The 20079-nt window shown below is 35.1% G+C and overlaps 3 protein-coding genes and 1 pseudogene across 3 annotated transcripts; 1 reads left to right on the top strand and 3 right to left on the bottom strand.

Moving 5' to 3' along the window:
- Positions 1-635: 635 nt before the first annotated feature.
- Positions 636-1316, bottom strand: LOC145096303 (uncharacterized). Its single transcript, XM_079034050.1, has one exon. It carries the CDS (start codon positions 1314-1316, stop codon positions 636-638), a length of 681 nt encoding a protein of 226 aa, XP_078890176.1.
- Positions 1317-7632: 6316 nt separating this feature from the next.
- Positions 7633-8595, bottom strand: LOC145096302 (alpha/beta-Hydrolases superfamily protein). Its single transcript, XM_079034049.1, has one exon. It carries the CDS (start codon positions 8593-8595, stop codon positions 7633-7635), a length of 963 nt encoding a protein of 320 aa, XP_078890175.1.
- Positions 8596-9499: 904 nt separating this feature from the next.
- Positions 9500-9964, top strand: LOC145096301 (brassinosteroid-responsive RING protein 1 pseudogene; annotated as a pseudogene).
- Positions 9965-11297: 1333 nt separating this feature from the next.
- LOC145096300 (calcium-dependent lipid-binding protein-like) lies at positions 11298-17449 on the bottom strand. Its single transcript, XM_079034048.1, has 13 exons — positions 17260-17449; positions 17046-17110; positions 15793-15918; positions 15504-15605; positions 15276-15326; positions 14758-14878; positions 14561-14682; positions 14363-14461; positions 13738-13818; positions 13561-13646; positions 13099-13324; positions 12227-12391; positions 11298-11705 (listed from the first exon to the last, which is right to left on the bottom strand). Exons 1-13 carry the CDS (start codon positions 17447-17449, stop codon positions 11556-11558), a joined length of 1584 nt encoding a protein of 527 aa, XP_078890174.1. The 3' UTR covers positions 11298-11555.
- Positions 17450-20079: the final 2630 nt, after the last annotated feature.

Genomic DNA, 20079 nt, shown 5'->3' with positions numbered 1-20079 from the left:
CATGCATTTGAATAATAGGAGTAAGGGGATGAAAAAGGTGGTTTGTATCTTTATTTGATGTGGGTCTATAAGACTACTAGGTGTGGGTAACATGTTATCACATGTTACCACACCCAAAAGGTGCCATGTCAGCATCCTACTCATACATGGTGTTATAACACCCAAGGTGGAAATGGGCAACATCTAATAACATGTGATAACACCAATTATTTTCTATTTTCTATTTTATTTATTTTTGATGTTTTTTTTTTCTATATTTCGAATTTGTTTTTTTATTTATTTACATTTGAAAGGTAAAAAATAAAATTTTAATAAATCTTAAATTAAAAACAACATTAAAAAAATTACGACAAAACACAAAAACATTTAAAAACCTAAAAAAAACAAAAACAAAAAAAGATGATAAAACCTACATTTTTGCCCTAAAACTATTCATCTTCATCTTCGTGACCAACATAGATGTAATCCGCCAAGTCTTCACGGAGTTGCTTGTGTTTTCGTTAATCTTGAATATCAACCACTCTATGTAAATATTCTGATGTCCCTAGTTGAAATTGCACATGTCTTGGTTCCATAAGAGAATATGTTGCAATATTGCGTCCTTTATCTTCGACAACCATGTTATGCATTACGATTCATGAATACATGATATATCGTAGAGTATCTAACTCATAAGGTCTCGCCGCATGTTCAACAATGTGCCATTTTGATTTCAAAACCCCAAAAGCACGTTCAACGTCCTTACGTGCTCCTTCTTGTCGTCTCTTGAAATATTTGTCCCTTGGATCTATTGGGTGTCGAAACGCCTTCACAAACGTAGAATATTGTGGATATATTCCATCTGTAAGGTAATACCCGAACTTATATTCATTTCCATTCACTGTGAAAGGAGCATCTGAGGCTTTTCCTGACAAAAGATCGTCAAATATCGGTGATTGATCATCGAGAACGTTGACGTCGTTGTTAGAACCCGCAACCCTGAAAAAAGCATGCCAAATCCATAAATCTTGTGAAGCAATAGCCTCTAATACCAACGAAGGCGCTCCATGATGACTGCTCGAATACTGGCCTTTCCACGCCACAGGGCAATTTCTCCATTTCCAGTGTGTGCAGTCAATGCTCCCAAGCATACCCGGAAAACCATGTCTTTCTTCATGCGCCGCATATAATTGTTGCATATCATGCAACGAAGGTTTGTGCGAGTATTGGTCATTGAAGGTTTCGACAACACCTCTTGCCAATAAATACAAACTTTCTCGTGCGATCCTCTCAGACATTCTCATGTAATCGTCAATAGAATCGGGCGACTCCCCCATTGCCATAAGTTTAATTGCAGCAACACATTTTTGCAACCCTGTGAAGCCTCGTTTGCCTCAAGCATCATATCTCATTTGGAAAAATTCATACCTAAATAAATATTAAACACGTAAAAATTATATTTATTTTTATCTAAAAGTAACATTTTATAAATTATAAAAATTGAAACAAACGATACCTAAATATATAGTAAACAAACGATACCTAAATAAATAGTAAACACGTAAAAATTATATCTATATTTATTTAAAAGTGACGTTTTATAAATAATAAAAGTTGAAACAAATGATACCTTGCTTCCATAGTGTTGGCGATCCTTTCAAAAACAGTTTTTCGCAAACGAAATCTTCTTTTGAAATCGCTTGGTTGGTAGACACAATTTTCCGCAAAGTAATCGTTAACTAGTCGTCTATGCCTTTCCTTGCGATCTCTATTTAACGTTGCATGTCGCGTGAGTAATGGAGCTGGATCTGGCTGTACTAGGCTGCCTGTATAATACTGGTACATCATACTCACGAACAAATCATCTTCGTCGTTATCATCGTTATACGGATGGGCCGGATCAAATTCATTCATATTTTGGTTTTGAAATATTGAAAGAAATATGTAGAGAATTTTGTAGGTAAAAATGAAAGAAATATGATTTGATATAGTATATATATAAAAGTTGATTTTTTTTATGTTACCGTTTGTTTTCGAACGGTCAAAATTATGTCGAAAAAAAAGAAAATACCCGTTATCGCCCGTTGTCACCATAACGCGCCGTGGCGTAACGCGCCTTAACGCGACCCTGGGGCGGTGTTCTCCACCATGGCGCCGTTAAGGGCGTATGCCACGTAAGATAACGCGTTATGCGCGTTGCCCACACCCGTTCGTCTAAGAAAAATCGTTTTGACTAGAAGTTGGTTGTTTATTTTTTATTTTTCATTTTTTATACTGCCGCTGCTTTTTATTGGTGAGGCTCTGCTTCTAGTCCATTGTGGACAAACATTATACTCATCTTTTTCTGTATAGTACTTTTTCTATTTCCGTAATCATATTCATTTGTTTGAAAATGATTATAACTGGTTGTGTTTGCGCCGTGTGTATTGTTTGTGGGCGATACACATTACCGACCCATGTAATGTGTGAACAACTTGATTATTAACATATGTAGTTATTGTTTCCGTGGAGTCATTTTGTTATCGTGTATAGCCACGAAAGTATACATTTTAATGTATACAGTTTCGTTCCTCTAATGTCGAACGAGGATGCATCGTCTTTTGATTGTTGACATATAAGTTGATTTGACATGATATGTTTTATACAAGTTTTATTACTCTTTATCAACGGCCATTGTTTGTGGGACGTTGTTTGATTGTCACGTGAAATCGCGTAGGTATGCCTTTTTTTTATTATATTATTAGTTTTTATAATGTCGGAACGGTGATGCATCATGTTTGGCTTTTTGTAGCCATAAGTACTTTTGTTTTATTTTCATGGTGAATCAAAAAGCACATTTTTAGAAAACGGCTTATTTGTACATATGAGATAACTGTGTCGTGTTGTAACGTGCTTTCTTCGCCTTCTTAAAAGCGGAACCTTCATATGTTGCTTATATGCCATGTTCTTGGGATGGGGCGACCATTCATGTCGGCTAAGAGGTATGATCTGGTGCGTTTGGTGCCTGTTACTTGGTAAGGGTCTTCCCAGTTGGGATCTAGCTTCTTTTGGCCTTCTTGTCTGTTGGCCTCATTTTTTATTATAACGAAATCACCAATTTTAAATTGTTTATGTTTTACTTTGTTGTTGTAGTATCGTTCTGTCAGTGTTTTATATCTAGCGTTCCTTAAAGAAGCAAACTCTCGTCATTCTTCTAGTAAATCAAGATTGAGGCTTAGGTTTACATCATTTGTGGTTAGGTCAAAGTTGCTGACGCAGTAAGTTGGTAAGCCAATCTCAGGTGGCAGAACGATAGACTAGGCTAAAGGGTGTGCAATCGGTTCCAGTTCGAGCCGTTGTTCGATATGCTCAAAGAACATTTGGCAATTCTTCGACCCATTGTCCTTTAACTTTACCGAGTCTTGCTTTCAAGCCTTGTAATATGGTCCGATTGGTTACCTCGGTTTGTCCATTTGCCTGTGGGTGAGCAACAGATGTGAAATTTTGCTAGATTTTAAGTTCTTCGCACCATTCTCTAAAATGGTTGTTGGAAAACTGCTTCCCGTTGTTGTTGATGATTGTTCCTGGAATTCCGAGGTGACAAACAATATTGCGCCAAACGAACTGCAATACCTTTTGACCGGTGATTGTTGCTACCTGCTCGGCTTCTACCCATTTTGTAAAACAATCTATGGAGACTATTAGAAACTTGACACGGCCGGGAGCCTCTGGAAATGGCCCCACTATGTCGATTCCCCATTGGTAAAAGGGTCATGGGCTTGAGATGCTTGTTAGTTCACATTGAGGTTGTCGTATAGTTGGTGCATGTTGTTGACAATTCTGGCATGTTTCCAAGCCTTGCGACCTTTTGAACGATGCTTCGGGCTCCTGCATGTGAACCACATGACCTGAAGTGTGCTTCACATAAAACATAGTTTGCCTGTTTGGGTCCAACGCATCTTAACCACTGGGTCATATATCCTTTTTGATAAAGCACACCCTATTTGATGGAATATTGAGGGATTTGATCCGTATTTTACTTGCTTCCGTTTGGTCGTTTGGAAGGGTCCCATCCATCAAGTAGCGTACGATCGGGTCCATCCACGTCGCTCCTATTTCCTCGACTGTGTTGACAACTTTCACATGTATGCTCCTGCATAGGACAATTTCGACCAAGACACTCTTCGTGAAGTGAGAGAAAGATGAAGATGCTAAATTACTTAAAGCATCCGCGCGTTTGTTTTTTGAACGAGGGATCTGTGTTATCGTGAAGTAGCTGAAATGTTTTTGTAAGTCCTAGACTTTGGATAAATATATTTTCATCAATTCTTCTTTGGCTTTATAGAATCCTTTCACTTGATGTGTAATCAACAAAGAGTCGGTGTATACATGAAGTTGTGTGCTTCCATTTGACTAGCGAGTTCTAGTCATGCACCAGGGCTTCGTATTCACCTTCGTTGTTGGAGGCCTTGAATTTGAATCAGAGGGTGTAGGTTATTTCTCGTCCTGCGATATCTATGGGCTCCTCGATGATTTAGTGATGACATCTTAAGCGCTTGGCCAAGCCTTGACTAAATTGATACGTTCAATTAGTAGTCTGTTGTCAGTCGTCATAAACCGGGAAACAAATCTTGGACAGAGATAATGATTATAATCCATGTCTCATGTCCATACGATATCTTGTAGAATGGTAGGATATTTGATCACTTATCTAAAGGACACGTAACTAACTAGGTCAGAGTTCAACAACGCCTTTTGAAAGCTACGATTGCTGGTTAAATTTTGAAGTCATACTTGCAATCATAGGTATTAGACTTATCCAAGTGGGAGACTATTGGATTAGGTGTCTAAGCCTATAACTATAATTGATGTGTACTTGATTTGATAGTAGCATGGTCCTTTTGGGTTGCCTTGACCATAGCAATTTGACAAGATGCCTTTTGGAGACAGGTTGAATTTATTATCTGGAATAATTAATTGATTTATTAATGTATTATGAAATAATATATTAATTAGAAATCATGTTATTTAATTGGTATTTAATCAAAAATTAAGTTGGAATTAATTTTGGGATTAAAGGAACAGTGGCTATTTTGCAAATCATTGATAGTTGTGAAACTGAGCTGATGGACTCCTTAATTAGGAGTGGACGAAATCCTATAGGGAGGCCCTATCGATTTCGTCCAAGGCTTATTGATAGGAGGTCCATGGGCTGCTTAAGCCTTAATTAGGAAATTAGGGTTTCCTACTGAAACCCTAGCAACCCACAACTATATAAAGACCCCATCTCTTAAGATTTCGGCCTACACTTGCCTCTAACCCTAGTAGAGCCAATTTCTAAGAATATTCTTCTCTCTCTCCTCTCATCCTCTTGCTAGTGGTGTTTGTGAACCATTAGAGGTGCAACATTTGAGGCACTAAGCTATCAAGAGTCAAGGATCTACAAGGAGTTCTAGTTATTACTACATAACTAGTAAGGTAAACATCAAAACCCTTTTTGTTATAGAATTTTCGAAATTGTATGCTAGATCTAGGGTTTATTGCTTTGGTTTTCAATTGCATGTTCAACTAGTGAAAAACTTAGATCCAAAGCAATTAGGCATGAACACATAGGTTTGTTGTTATGATCATAAGCCATCAGTACAAGGATGCCTTTTGCTCAACTATTGAACAATTACACTTAGACCCTGCACTTTTAATTAATTTCATTAATCCCGAAATTAATTCCAATTAATTTCTGATTAATTATTAACTTAATATTACTAATTCTAATTAATATATTATTCTCATAATATATTAATAAATGATTTATTTCAATTTATTAAGCAAATAATAAATCAACCTCTCTCTCTGAAAGTCATCTTGTCCAGGTGGTAGGTTTGAGGGCAACCCAAAAGGATTGTGCTACTATTAATTCAAGTTTATACCAATTATAGTTATGTGCTTAGACACCTAATCCAACAATATCATGGTCTTCCATATTAATTCTAGGAGCCACATCCTGGTCTTGCATGCCATACATAAAGTTATATGCAGTCAAAGATCAGATAGACACTCGAACATATGACCCATTCGAGAGCGAATAATCAGACAAGAACATCACAATAGGACATTAGACCACGAGTTCTCAGGCTATCTAACTTAAACTACATAAAATCCAAGATATCCTTACTACCTAACTATACATAACAAATACCAACATATTCATACCCTTAGCAACCAGCCTTCCCTAGTTACCCTGCTATTGACCACTTCTCAACTAAGTCATTTGCTGGTCCGTCATACATAATCCTGATAACTGGCCTACCCTAGTTACCCTAATCAAACATAAATCATGATAGTAACATACGATCAATAGGAAAGATCCTACGAGTCTAGCATACCAAGACACCAAGTTTCCTAAACTTGACATACATAACAAAGGAGTTATCATAGCCACTAACATACTTGTATTATAACAACACCTCTATCCTACCATGTATATGATATAAAATAGGATACATGACATAATGAGAAACTCACCTGAACTAAAGAACCGAAGAAGCACAACAACACTTTCACACCTTGCACTGCTCAATCCCACAAACCGACTAATCACCAAAAGAGATAAATCCACATTCAACAAACCAAATCCTCCTAGTCTAACCTTAAAGTCAAACCGGTCAAAAGTCAACGGACAACAAAGTCAAAGTCAACGCTATGACATGGGCCCTCCTTGGTTACGTCGTGGGAATGCCAAGACAAAATGGTGGTGGATCCAAACTTCACCACGTCGTGGCCATCCCTTTGGCCACGTCGTGGCAACTGGCAGGATGCCATTTCTCTCATTAAGAGCTTAATCACGATCAAGGCTCATAGTTCCATATCTACTTCGTTTTAATGACTTAATGGATAAAGTTTCCAACTTTATCCATTAGGAATCAACTCTAAGGCAAGATCAAAAACCCTAAGTCCATTAAGCTCTTAATATGACCAAAACTTGAACATAAAACCAAGAACACTCAAGCAAAGGCTGAAGAAACATCAAGAAGTTCCTCATCTCCATTAACGAACGTGCAACACCTCCATTAACAAACCTGCAACACCTCGATTTTCTCCATTAACAAACCTACAACACCTTGATTTTCTAGAACTATTCATCTTCTGCAAGTTTAAACCCTTCATCCATGGCATATTTCGATTTTGTTCCTGGAACCCTTCATCTTCCTTGAGTTCGAACCCTAACTCATTTATGACGTTGAACAAACTCTAACAAGAATCAAATATCTAAATCATTTTGTGTGTTTGTTTGTTCTTCAACCATGAACACATACAAAACCCCAAATTTGGAAACAAAAGATAAGAATAAGAGAAACACGAAATTTGAAAAATGTGTCAAGAACTCATCTCACCGGAAAACATATTTTGACCGGAAAAATCATACTTGGCTAGAAAAGAGGTCGGAAACCGAAAAAACTCTCTATATTACCGGTGATAATGACATTTTTAACAAATAAAGTTTAAGGGTGAATAAAACATACACAAAAAAAGTTAAGGACCAGGTATATATAAAAAGGCTTCTAGAAACAAAATTTGATATTAACCCTTTTAACTCAGTACAATAATTATATCTTCACAGAAGTTACGAAATGTTACATTTTCTTCAAATAAAAATTTAATCAAAAAAAAAAAAAATCAAATGATGAACTCTTTAACAAAATTAAGAATTGCAGACGCTCTTCTTGGATCAATCATTTCAATCCCATGAAACCCCACATCATCAAATCTGGCTTCAACCATAACCCCTTGCATCACCATCAATTGCACAAGATCTTGTTGCCTATCAATCAATGGATCCCCTCCAAACCCTATAACCAAACACCTCCCTAATCTCTTCATCTTTTTCTTCACTTGTTCATCCCCTAACGGATTACAAAATCGATGATCTCGATCCGTACCCTTCGGTAAAGCAAGTTCCCACAAAAGATCGATCACCGGCAACGGAAAGAACATATCCGCCGCCATTTTTAGCTCCGATTTCGTTCGTTTTTTGCCTCCGAAAAAGGGCTGGTTGAGTATGATTCCCCCGATTGTCAATGGCGATAGATCCTGATCCAGAACTCGTAATGCTGTGTTCAAAACAATGTTGGCGCCGCATGAGGTTCCGTAGAGGAAAACCCTAGAGAAATCGGCGTATTGTGTGATCCATGGTTCGCCGTTTGGATCTGTGGCTTGTTTTTTCACCCAATTTAAAGCGTCCATCGCGTCCTCGTATTGCCCTGGGAGTCTGGTCTCCGGTGCTAGCCGGAAGTTGACTGAAACTGCGATGGCCGGAATCTCCTCGGAGAGTTTGTTCATGGCGTCGTGGTTCATCATGTCGTTTACATTGAAAAGAATCCAACCTCCGGCGTGGAAGTATATAACCAATGGGAGGCGTGCGATTTTGCTATCATTGGAGGGTATTTTCGCTGGCCGGTAAATTCGTATCCATGTGCTTTTGGTGGCGTCGAGGGTTACATCCTTGCTGACCACCGTTTGACTATGGAGGAGCTCACCGTCGCCGGTGGCAGACTTTTGTGGGAATTGAACCAGGCGAGTAATTGTACCATCTTCATTATTAAGAATCTTGAGGTGTTCATATGGATCAAATTTTGACATTTTTTTGTTAATTAGAGTAAGAACAAATTTGGGTGTTTTAAAATTTGTATTTTTGTTTTTGTGATAAATATTGTTTGCAAAATTGATTCAAGAAAGTGTGTGTGTATTTGTTTGATCTAATTTTGTGAAGGGCTATGCTGAATTGTTGGCATGTGGTGAGTTTGACACCATATACATTTTAGTAAATTTTGTCATAGGTTTTACTTTGTCTTTAGAAGATGAAAATAAATGTTGTAGGGGTATTTTGATATGTATCATCTTGAATCCATATTTGATTTTTAAATATTCAAAATTTATATATTTATATCCCTAATGGAAACCATATAGACTCAATATCAATGACCAAAAAATAAATTAAAAACAAACGACTATCATTTTATGATATCAACTCATCTCTCATATGTATGCATGTTGATCAATATTTTTATAAATTATATACACAGATTCTTTTTATTATCATTATAGAAAACAAAAAATTAATTGTTTTTATTCATTTATGTACTTGAACTTCTTTGCATTTGTATATACGTTTTTTTAAGTATATTTCTAATACGTTTAGACCATGTGTGGAGTATGGCTCAATAAAATAGTTGTCCACGATTCTTTTGGTTGGCCACGTGTGAAAGGGTATAAAATAAGCACTTATATTTCAATATCTAATAAATGGCTAAATAAGTGCTCTTTTAATATAATCTAATTATTCCATACATTGGCCCATGCTATCAATATGTTTAAACTAGTGCGCTTGTTTCTAAATTATTATTCGTTTAATAATCATCCTTCCTCCATCCCCATCACACAAATTAATATATAGGGATCCATTATATGTATTGAAGGGAACCTATAATCAGATCCAACTCCTTTTTTCTCCACACTCTAACAACACACACATACAAGGACATCAATGGGCATGTATATGGGTTTCAAAGAAACGGGACTTTCCAAGTATATTCTATTCGCATGCTTTGTTTTATGTTCAATTCAAAACATGGTTCTGTTTCTTTTTCGTATCTTCAATTTGGCTCAACCCCAGCATCATCATGATCATCAAAAACTATCTGGAAGCAGTCCTGTTTCAGCTATGGTGACTCGTGAATTCCTTGTGGTCAGAAGCTTCAAGGACATTGATGAGAGGAAAGATTTGGAGGAAAGTTGTGCAGTTTGCTTGAATGAGTTTGAGGGTGATGACAAGATTAGATGCTTGATAAATTGTACGCATACTTTCCATCAAAATTGTTTGGATCGTTGGATGGATCATGTCCAAGGTACTTGTCCGATTTGCAGAACTCCAATTTTGCCATATGCATGTCAAGATGAATACAATAAACGACTCGATGTAGTCAATAATCTCCACATGAAGTCCTACTAGTTTCGAGTTTTTAACTTTGTTTAATATCATTGTTCTTTAGAACGAATAGATTTTTCATTTTTCCATCTAGTTAATGTTTGTTCAAATCGATGAAAAAGCAATTCACATATGTAACACTTGTGTTTGTGACTGTGAGTTTAAACCAAACTCGAGCGGGTTGACCCGAGTCCAACTCCAGCCAAAGTCTTGCAAGGATTAAGGACAAACTTGACAATTTAAAACTAAAAAGGAGGTTACTTTTTCTTTAGCAAGTGGCCAATTTTGTGGAGCTTCTTCATTTGCTCTTTCATGCGTATTATTGGGGAGTGGGGTGAGGAGTGGGTCACCCTCTCCATTCAAATAGATTGATTTGCCTTCGTCTGTTTCTAACCTTTCCAAAAAGTAGATATAGCAGTAGCAGTAGTCCTTTTGTTTCTTTATTTCAGCTGCACTATACAGTTTCATGTTGTTTAATTCAAGGAAATTTTTGGCTTCAACTTTTCCTTTCTCCCTTCTCAGTTCTTTTTGTTTCATCCAAGGTTCTAAATAACGTAAGGCGTGACTTGGCGGCAATGTCAAGCCTCAAGCTTTTTCGAGCCTTGGCGAGTCACGACGTTTGTAAGGCGTGACTTAAGGCGGCAATTTTCTATATAATTAATATTTTTATATGTATTTTCAACTATTATTCATTTTCATACACATATATTAGTTAAGGTGACGTTTTGACAAAACTTGGCGGCAAATACAAGCCTTGGAGTCATGGCGCGCCATGGCGGAGCCATGACAAGTTTTTTAGAACCTTGGTTTCATCAGACCATTCTTGCAGCCCCACGCAATTTTCTGGTGACACCTTTCAGCTTCAAACTGCATATATTTTGGTCATATTTTGATCCAACAAGTGATATCAAAGGCTCGTTGTACATGTATTCCAAAGCCAACCATGCCGAGTTCGATTTTCTCTAGCTAAAATGGAGCTCAAAGAGTTGGTGAAAAAGGTAGTGTCAGCTTACATTACCCGAATCATTGTAGGCTTTGAAAATGAGAAATGATTTGAATACAACAGTTTTTTTGCCATACCCAACAGAGCATGCTTTAGATGGGTAGTACAATATGCAAAAAGAGCATATGCCATTATTGTGGCAAAAAAAAAATGTTGTGTATGAATCAACATGCTTTGGAAATATGGGTAAACATGCAAGCACAAGGAGTGTGTGGAGTGGTGCAAAATCGAGAAGTCAAGGAGCGCTTGGATCACATGCACTAGTACAAAAATCGATATAGACCACACAAAAAAGTGTGACTCGCAAAAAAAAAGGTGCATTGAGTAATAGATAATGTACGTAAGGTACCTATATTTACCTTAAATCATTAAAATGAATGTTATACAATTGAGACAAATCATTTGTATACATAATATCATTGATAAAGCGACAATAATAAACAAAAAAAAATCATTTATGAAAAAGGCGCATCTCAAAGAAGTGATCTGCTATGCAACAAAATTTACATGTAGTTGATCTACAAATATAAAAGTTACAAAAAAATATCAATGAATTTTTAGGACTCTTTTCAAAAAGACTTAAGATTCCTACACTTGAATATTGTCTCAAGCTCATTTATCCACATGTGTGGGATCATCAATGGCATCCATGGTGCTATTAATGGCACCTTCGTTTCTTATTTTCTCTTTCTCTTCAAGTGCCTTCTTCTCTTCTGCTAATGCTGCATCTTGTTCTTCTTTCGTGAATTGATGATACCTTGCCTACATATTCAAACATTTTCAAGAAATAGCAACATACCTTATTAATTTGTTTATTATAGTATCCTAGTTATATTTTTTTTCAACCTATTATAGCATTAACCTTTGAAAAGTCTATTCAATTATATTAATGTCATTTTCATCCTCATCCGCATCATCCAATAGTTACTCGATCATAAAAACAGTTATCTTAAGCAATAAGGTTAAATGAAGGGAATAGCAATGTACTATCATTAATTAGTTTATTATAATGTAACATTCTATTTTCATTTTTTTTCCTATTCTAGTGTTAAGGTTTAAAAAATCGAACCAATTATAGCAATGTCATCTAAATTCAAAGGAAATTGCATTGTTATAATTGGGTAGATTTTTCAAAGTATAATATCCTATTAAAAAATGTGCTAAATTTGGTAGATTTTTCAATGTTAAATGCCTTAATAAGAAAAAAAAAACTAAAAGTATGTTGCTATTTCTTTCATTTAGCTCTAAAAATAGAGGAAACAATCAATATGTTTTTTTTTTACCTTGATTGTAATAGTTCCTCTATCCTTCTTATCTTTGATCTTCATCATATCAAGGGAAGGTTGTAGTCTTAATTCAAGTTCCTTCTCAATTTCAGGTTGAAGATCAATCAACTGTAATTTTGCTATGCCCAACCGTTGGTCAGCTCCAATATCTTCATCAAAAACCTATTTTGAATTTACACATTATATATTTTAAATACGATAAAAAGGTCTTTGTAATTGTATTATCTTCACCATTTAATCAATTAAGCCACTATACTCTTTTGACCGTTTAAAGAAAATAACCATTTTCCGAAAAAGACAAAATACCGAAAAACACAACGTACTTTCACCACTTCATTCATTTAGCCACTAAATTATTAATCTTTAATGATTATATTCATAGTTGTTCAATGGCTAAATCGACAAAATTGTTAAAGTACATTGTGCTTTTCTGCATTCATAACATGGAAATGGGGAAAAATGTTTTTAAGGGTTAATGACAAAAATAACCACCCATTTTGAAACTACCTTTTTTCTACTTTTTTCTTGCGGAGTGATTTCATTTTGTAAACAAAAAAAAAGAGCTTCACAAAAAATTTAAGATTTTTATGTAGTGGGGTCCCTTCATAGAGTAATTTTGCAATAAAAGAAATTCTGCTTAAGTCCATAGTTATACACCTCTTGTTTTGGTCAATTTTGTGATTAACCCTTGTTTTTAAAGCCTCAAAAATAGTATAATGGTTTATTCACTATAGAAAATGGTTAAGTAGCTAAACCGATAAAGTGGTGAAAGTACAAGTGCTCTTCCGTATGTTTGTCCTTTCTAAAAGAGGAAGTTGTTACATTTATATTAGATAAGAAAACAAACAAGGGGAAAATACGAATTTGACCTCAACAACAGCAAATTGGGTCTCTCTATCTTCCACAGTGAGATGAAATGTTTGATTCCAAACAGGATTCAAGTTGTTCTCAATGACTTTGGTTTTGAATTTTTCAAGTGGCCGAATAAATGCAACTGCATACGGATCAGATTTTCCCATCATTTCCATATTTTTTAAATTATGTGCCTTCACAACTGTTAACATCAGCTTTCCTTGTGGTTTAAGCTCCAAATCACTGCATAATTATCAACAAAACATCATCAACTTTTATTTTTAAAAGAAAACAAAGTATTAGTGGTTAAAGCATAAAACCGCCTAAAATATTTTTGTAATTGTGCAGAATTGCCATTTTTTCAGACTCTTAGATATATTTTTTTTGCGATTTCGGTGAAAAGTCAAGTAAAGTGGTTGAAAAATTTCCTAAAAATGAGTGATATTATGTAAATATAATATTTTAAGAATGAAGTTTACCTTGTATCTACAGGTATACCACCAAGGGGAACAACAATTCTATGTGGCCATTGAAGCATATCTGTAATAATTGAAGTTACTGTATCCTACATAAATCAAGATATAAGTATTAGAACTTTTTTATAATGCCTAATTGATTCAGAAAATAACAATCCAATTATATAAAAAAAAACTTACTTCAATCATGTCTGAAAGTCCAGGAATGGCTGTTAAACTTCCACCAACAGCCTTCAATGTATAATCGAATCTTGGCTTTGGCTGATACCAAAAAAAGATCAAGTTAAAATTTCATTTATTTGTTTATTATAACATCTTATTTTCATTTCTTCATAATACAATATTGTACTTTGAAAAATCTACACATTTATAGCAATGGCATCCGAATACAAAATCACTGCTATTTGGATTTCCTTGCAAATAAACAATTGTTCTGATGAAAAGACAAAAAAAAAAAAACTGCCAAAATTTTTACAAGTATTAGCAATTTAGAGAAAAAGTGACATGTACGATCATTAATCTACAATCATACTTGAGTGTTTGACCATTCAAGCCATTATATAATCATTTTTCTATTACAGACAAATCATTATTATTCTAAAATGAAAAAGAAGGCGAGGTTTTCAAGAATGAGCATTTTTTGGACAAAAAGAATCAAGTTTATGTTTCCAAAATTTGTCCAAAGTTGTTCATTATTTCAAATTAAACTTTTTTCCTTTTCAAATTTCCACATCATGACTATGATTAATAGCATTTATTTACTCAGTCTCATATAACAAATTGATAAACACACGTAAAAATGTACCTCAGAAAGTAAAGCCACAACAACAGCAGAGATGCAAGGAATTTCCTCAGAAAGTTGGAAAATAACACGAATAATTGTAAAAACTTGAAGATCCTTCAACTGTAAGAAATAGAAGAACAACAAAAAAAAGATGATAATTAATTAATTAATTATATAGTTCAATAACATCATTATATTAATATTTCAAAAGTAGTTTACCTGAATAGGTAATGAAGCAACACCTGCAGCTTCGACTCCTAAAACAATATTTGGATCACCACCCCATCGAAAATCCATATCCATTGATATTTGACCTTTCTTAGGGCTTTGAATACGGATTCCTACACATATAGTTTTTGAAGGAATTAAATATGTTAAAGAAGTTGTAAGTTTTTGAATTTTCCTATAAATTATACCTTCAATTTTTGGTGCCACACTTCCAAGAGAAAGTTTGCTGAACTTCAAAGATGAAATTCCTGATGGACGATATTCTTCCAATATAGGTTCAACAGATTCTCTAATTATTATCGTAGCAGCCTATAAAATGTAACATTTAATACATACATATAAAATAATCAATCAAGAAAATCAAAAACAAAAGATGCAACCAGTTGAAACATGGTTGTATAATACATGTAGCATAAATTGTTAAAGAAAAAAGTGAAAAATTAATTCCATAAATTGGTAAAAGAAATGAAACTTCGTTGCATAAATTGGTATTTGCATAAATAAGCATTTAACCGATACAAACATCATGAGGTAACTAGTTCTTGGTTATAATGTTGCATATTTTGGTAATAGATTGAAAATGATTGCACATTTAATCTAAAAAAACCACATTTTACAAAAAATGAAAAAAAAAAAGTGAAACATTGTTGCATGCATGTACATTCAACCCTATAGAAAATACTTTAAAAAAAGGTAAAGAAATTACTTCGGCAACATATGGCCATAGTTTGCTTAGCTGTTTGTTCAACCATTTCACCTGAAATATTAGTCATGAAGGTGAGAGACAAAAAATAAAAAAAAAAAATTATCACCACAAAGTTTCAATAACATATAGTAATCTTTACTATGGGCAAATGGGTATTATGTGTAATTCAAAATATAAAAACTTGATATAATTTTTCCTAAAATATATAATAAGAAATTTAACTCTAACCTGCTCATAAACAGGAAACGATATCCATTCAGGAAAATTATCACCACAAAGTTTCTTTAAATCTTCTCTATCAAGAGACCCCAGGAGCTTTATATCACCTGCCTGATGATAAAAGTAAAGCATCTCAATAAAGCTCAAACTATTTTGTATAAACCCTATCATCACTAAAATTAATATGATAACAAACTCAGAGGTGAATACTTAATACAAACTCAAAATAAAAAACTATCAAATTCTTCATAATATCAACTAATCATAACAAAAATTTGATGATGAGGTGACTAATTACTTTTGCAGTACGATTTTTGCTTCTTTGTCTCATCATATGACGCCAACCCACCATAATCCCGATTCCAAATAAAGCCCCAAGAAACATCCCAGACATGAAACCCATTTTTGATCGAAATCGAATCACCTGTAAACACAAATTAATTGGAAATCAAAATTTCGAGTCAATGATCACAATGAGAAAGATAGATCGATACCCACTATGTGTATCCAATGTGTGTATGTTTTTCTCTTTCTAAATTCCGATCGGTTTCGTTGGTTCTTGGCATTCTCTTGTTAATAAGCATCCATGTTTTTGCTGCAGATGAAGGGTGAAGGGTAGCGTGATGATGAAAATACGATGACGAGTGATTGTGAGAAGGAGCTGTAGATGTTCGTCTAGTTTCACATCAAAGTTTTGATTGCATGTAAATTTGTTGATGATTTGTGATTCCGTGAAGAATATGCTGGACAAAAATGTGCTTTTACGAAACTTTTGTGGTAATATGAAAATACAATGCAAAATAGAAAAGAGAAACAAAGTTGCCTCGAATAGTTAAATTTCCGGATTACTTTTTTTATTTTTAAAAATACCTTTTATTTTTATAATTTTTTAGTTTTTTTATTAAGGATGTTTCAAAAACGTTTAAAAAAAGGCAAAGAAGTTTTCCAGCTATTTAAAAAAAAAATACTTGATGTTGGAAATAAGTTACACCAGAACAATTGCAATCCTTATAATCCATCTGTGAATCATTATACCAAACTGAGGATAACAACAGGGACAAATTGGTCCAGCTGTGAGGGGCAAAATGGTCAAGTTGTGAGCAGGGACGACTCAACCAGTATAGGGGCTTTAAGTGAAACAAAAATTTGAGGCCCTTTGTCATTACTATACTTAATGTTATAAATTAAACCCTTATCCTTTCCAAAATCCAACTTGACACAACGAATATTGAAAAAAAAAATTAAGCCATATTAACCCTAAAAGATATTCTAATCGGAAAAAAGAATCAGACTATTCTATAATCTACATAGAAGTTTAAAAAACAGATTTTCTCATTTTGTGCGGTTCTGGGTAGAATCAAGAATGAAATGACTAATAAGTTAACTAGATTCATAGGACAAAGAAAGAAGAAGAAGTGAAGAACAATTGCCGAGTCGCCGCTTCTGCCGAATGGTGAATGAAGAATCTGAATAAACAATTCCCTAATTTAATTTTGGGTTAAGGGGCCCCTTAGAATTGAGGGCCCTAAGCAAGGGCTTATTTTTTTGTACAGTAAGGCCGACCCTACCCTGGTTGTGAGGGGCAAAATGGTCAAGCTGTGAGTACATTGCATCCCCTGTACATAATAATTTTCCACAGTGGTTATAGCAGCATTTAGTTAATCTTGAAGAAGTTCATCACGAAGAGTTATAATCATTTTTTTTGGAACATTTCTTGACAGTTGACAGTAACAGTAACTGTCCATTTATGGTGTGGGGATGTTACCTGGTGGGAGTTCACGGTTACTGGCGGGAGTTTTTTCCAATATTTTGACAATTTTACCCTTATTAGTTAATTTTTTATGTAGTGATGTTGTTGTGCTCTGTTTTCCAGCTTGATGTTTAAGTTTATTTTGCTGTCGTTGTTGACGCTTATTTACTCCATTTGTATCTTTTATGTTAATATAATCAACCATTTAGATTTTAGCAAATGTTTTGAGTCGTGGATAGAGTGCATAGTGCGTTAATCATTTGTAATTAAAAGTGGATTTGGGTGTTGCTTCTGTACATGGGAAGGTTATTGGATGTAGAAAAATAAATACACACATAAATGCCATCACAGGACCTGAAGAAGAAGACGGTGCAGGATCTGAAGAAGAAGACGATGCAGGAGAAGAAGCCCCGGGAGAAGTCGTTCCTTATTATGAGTATAATCGAATCACGACGTACTCCGTGCATGCGCCCCATCGGGGCTGATCCCGACGTACGCCGGGCATACTCGAGTCACGGGAAAACCCCAAATTTTAGGGTTTTCACCCTATTTAAAGTCCCTAAGTCCCTCAAGTACATTACCCTTTCAGCCTTCATTGCCCTTTTAGTGCCAATCTCAAACCATAGCCTTCTTGAGTGCATTTTTGAGCTTACCTTGAGTGTTTGGGTGTTCTTTAGTGGTTTTGAAGAAGAAGGAAGTTTGAAGAAAAGGAGAAGAAGGAGGTTGTAGATCCAGAGTTTGTGCACCATTTCTAGCCTATTGTAGGAACAATAAATAAGATCGAAAGATTCTATAATAATGGAGTGAATTAAAGAAAAAAAACAATGAAGATCAAACGTGTGTTGAATGCTTTGATTAAACAACTCTAGAAGAGCTCTAAGGAACTGCTCTATAAGAGTGTACAAATGGCCGTTAGGGTTGCTAAAGCGTAAAAATCATTAACCCTAATGTTACATGCATGCACTATATATAGGCTAAGCCTGGAAAGACCAAAACGAGAATGGACAGGCCCATCTCTGAATAAATAAACCTATATAAGACATATCTGACACAACACTAATAAACCAACAATCTCCCCCTTTTTGTCAAATTCCAAAGGAGAGTCTTCACTGTTGCCTTCTCTGTGTGTTGAGAATTTTGTGCATTAAATTCAGAAGAACGTTTCAAACACTTAGATACATTTTATCATATCTAAGAAGCTTTTTAGATCCACAGCTAAGCTCGCTTTATAGGTTTCAACCATGGAGAGGATAGTCTTCAAAGCTGTAGTTGAGTAAAGATGTTTGTCTCTCAGAAAGAACATACTCTTCTGACCTAAATCACCAACCTTTAAGTTATAAGCAACACTCTAGTTTTCTTTCCGAATAACTCCCAGCCTAAGCTTCTTAAAATTCGTAGGCTCCTCTTCGGGTTTCATAGTGGTTCTTTTCTGCAAAACCAATGTTATCTCTGTATCCATCTTCGTAATCACTAGGATATAGCAGATAAGCATTGTTCTTAGATAGGCAACGATAGGCTCGTATTTCTTCTAATCTTTCACAACAACGTTGAACAAAGAGATCCAGTCGTATGGATTCATAAACGACATGTCTACCAAAGTGAATTCATCCAATACTCTATCGACTCCTACAAATCCCTTGAACCTTATGTTCATAAAATCTTTTGTAGGCATAGCCGAGTAAACCTTCAACCCCATAATCCTCTTCAAGCTCCAAGACTGATATTGAGGCTTGGCATACTTCAAGTAGAAGTTGAAGAGTTTCAGACTCACCTCATTGTCAGAAATCATAGCCTTCTCTATTTTCTCAAAACACCGAAACAGAAAAGCTCTTGGAGTTATTGGAAAATCAAATTGCAAATTTACTTCTTTATTCAGCTTAAAAGATACTGTGGCTCAAGCTAATAAACAATTGGATTATTAATAGCTTCCTTCTGAATTCTTTGAATCGACCAAGAAGGAAAGAGTGACTTTTGAGTTTCAAGCATCATTTTTGCAATTTTGGTCTCTACTTCCTTTGCTTCCAACTCCATACAAATTTTCAGAAGATCGTCCAACTCTTTATCTCTCTTTTTCCGAACAAGCTTCTCGGATTCAGAAAGATCTTCTTCTTCTTCTTCTTCTTCTTCTTCTTCTTCTTCTTTATCAAAAAGTTTCTCTTTCCCTTTGTTTGATGCAGAAGCTTCATTACCCTTCTGATCATTTTCCTTTGGTTTTTGTTCTTGTTCTTGTTCACCAGTGGTTTGCTTTGCTTGGGGTTCTCCTTTATCTTCTTTGTCTTCTACCCTTGTTTCGGAAGAGCACCACTTCCCGAAACACATTCTATTTAATTTAACATGGCAAACACTGGTTGAAGTTTATCCGAAAAATATCTAACAGAGACTGTGAATACGGAGTCACGAGTCTCGACAAGACGTTGCAGATACTGATTAATTTCGGAAGCACAACTTTTGATGATTGTCTTCTCGGATTCCAAGTCATCAACACGCTTGTTGTTATACTGCAACTTTATTGAAAGAACCCTGGCCTTTTGTGTCTTTTCTGCCAGTTGATCCATGATGTTTTTTTAATAGCAAGGTTTGACTGAAGATTAACTATTTTTGAGATGATGGAGGCGTTGAGTTCAGCGTTGTCAAGTTTTATTTCAGAACGGACAAGTGAGCGAGCCACCTTCTCAGCTTGTACAGATGAACGAAATCCTGCAATGACTTTGTTCATGGCTTCAGTATTTGAGTCAGAGGATCTTCTGAACTCATCCATAAACTTACTTACTTCTTCATGTAGTTTTTCGACTTTTTCGGTCGCTTCTAAAATTGTCTGTTTGGACTCTTTAATTG

The sequence above is a fragment of the Lactuca serriola genome, chromosome 3 (assembly GCF_051521515.1).
Source record: "Lactuca serriola cultivar US96UC23 chromosome 3, Lser_US96UC23_V15, whole genome shotgun sequence".
Lineage (NCBI taxonomy): Eukaryota > Viridiplantae > Streptophyta > Magnoliopsida > Asterales > Asteraceae > Lactuca > Lactuca serriola.
The sequence above is the reverse complement of the archived record's forward strand: the minus strand, read 5'-3'. Positions and strand labels throughout refer to the sequence as shown.

What these genes read in the sequence shown, in the direction of transcription:
- LOC145096303 (XM_079034050.1), bottom strand. Translation starts at nt 1,316, where the DNA reads ATGGGGGAGTCGCCCGATTCTATTGACGATTACATGAGAATGTCTGAG.
- LOC145096302 (XM_079034049.1), bottom strand. Translation starts at nt 8,595, where the DNA reads ATGTCAAAATTTGATCCATATGAACACCTCAAGATTCTTAATAATGAA.
- LOC145096300 (XM_079034048.1), bottom strand. Translation starts at nt 17,449, where the DNA reads ATGGTTGATTATATTAACATAAAAGATACAAATGGAGTAAATAAGCGT. An exon ending in TAACCGTGAACTCCCACCAG is followed by an intron (nt 17,111 to 17,259) that starts GTAACATCCCCA and finishes TATTATGTACAG; the next exon opens with GGGATGCAATGTACTCACAG. An exon ending in GGTATACCTGTAGATACAAG is followed by an intron (nt 13,325 to 13,560) that starts GTAAACTTCATT and finishes ATAATTATGCAG; the next exon opens with TGATTTGGAGCTTAAACCAC.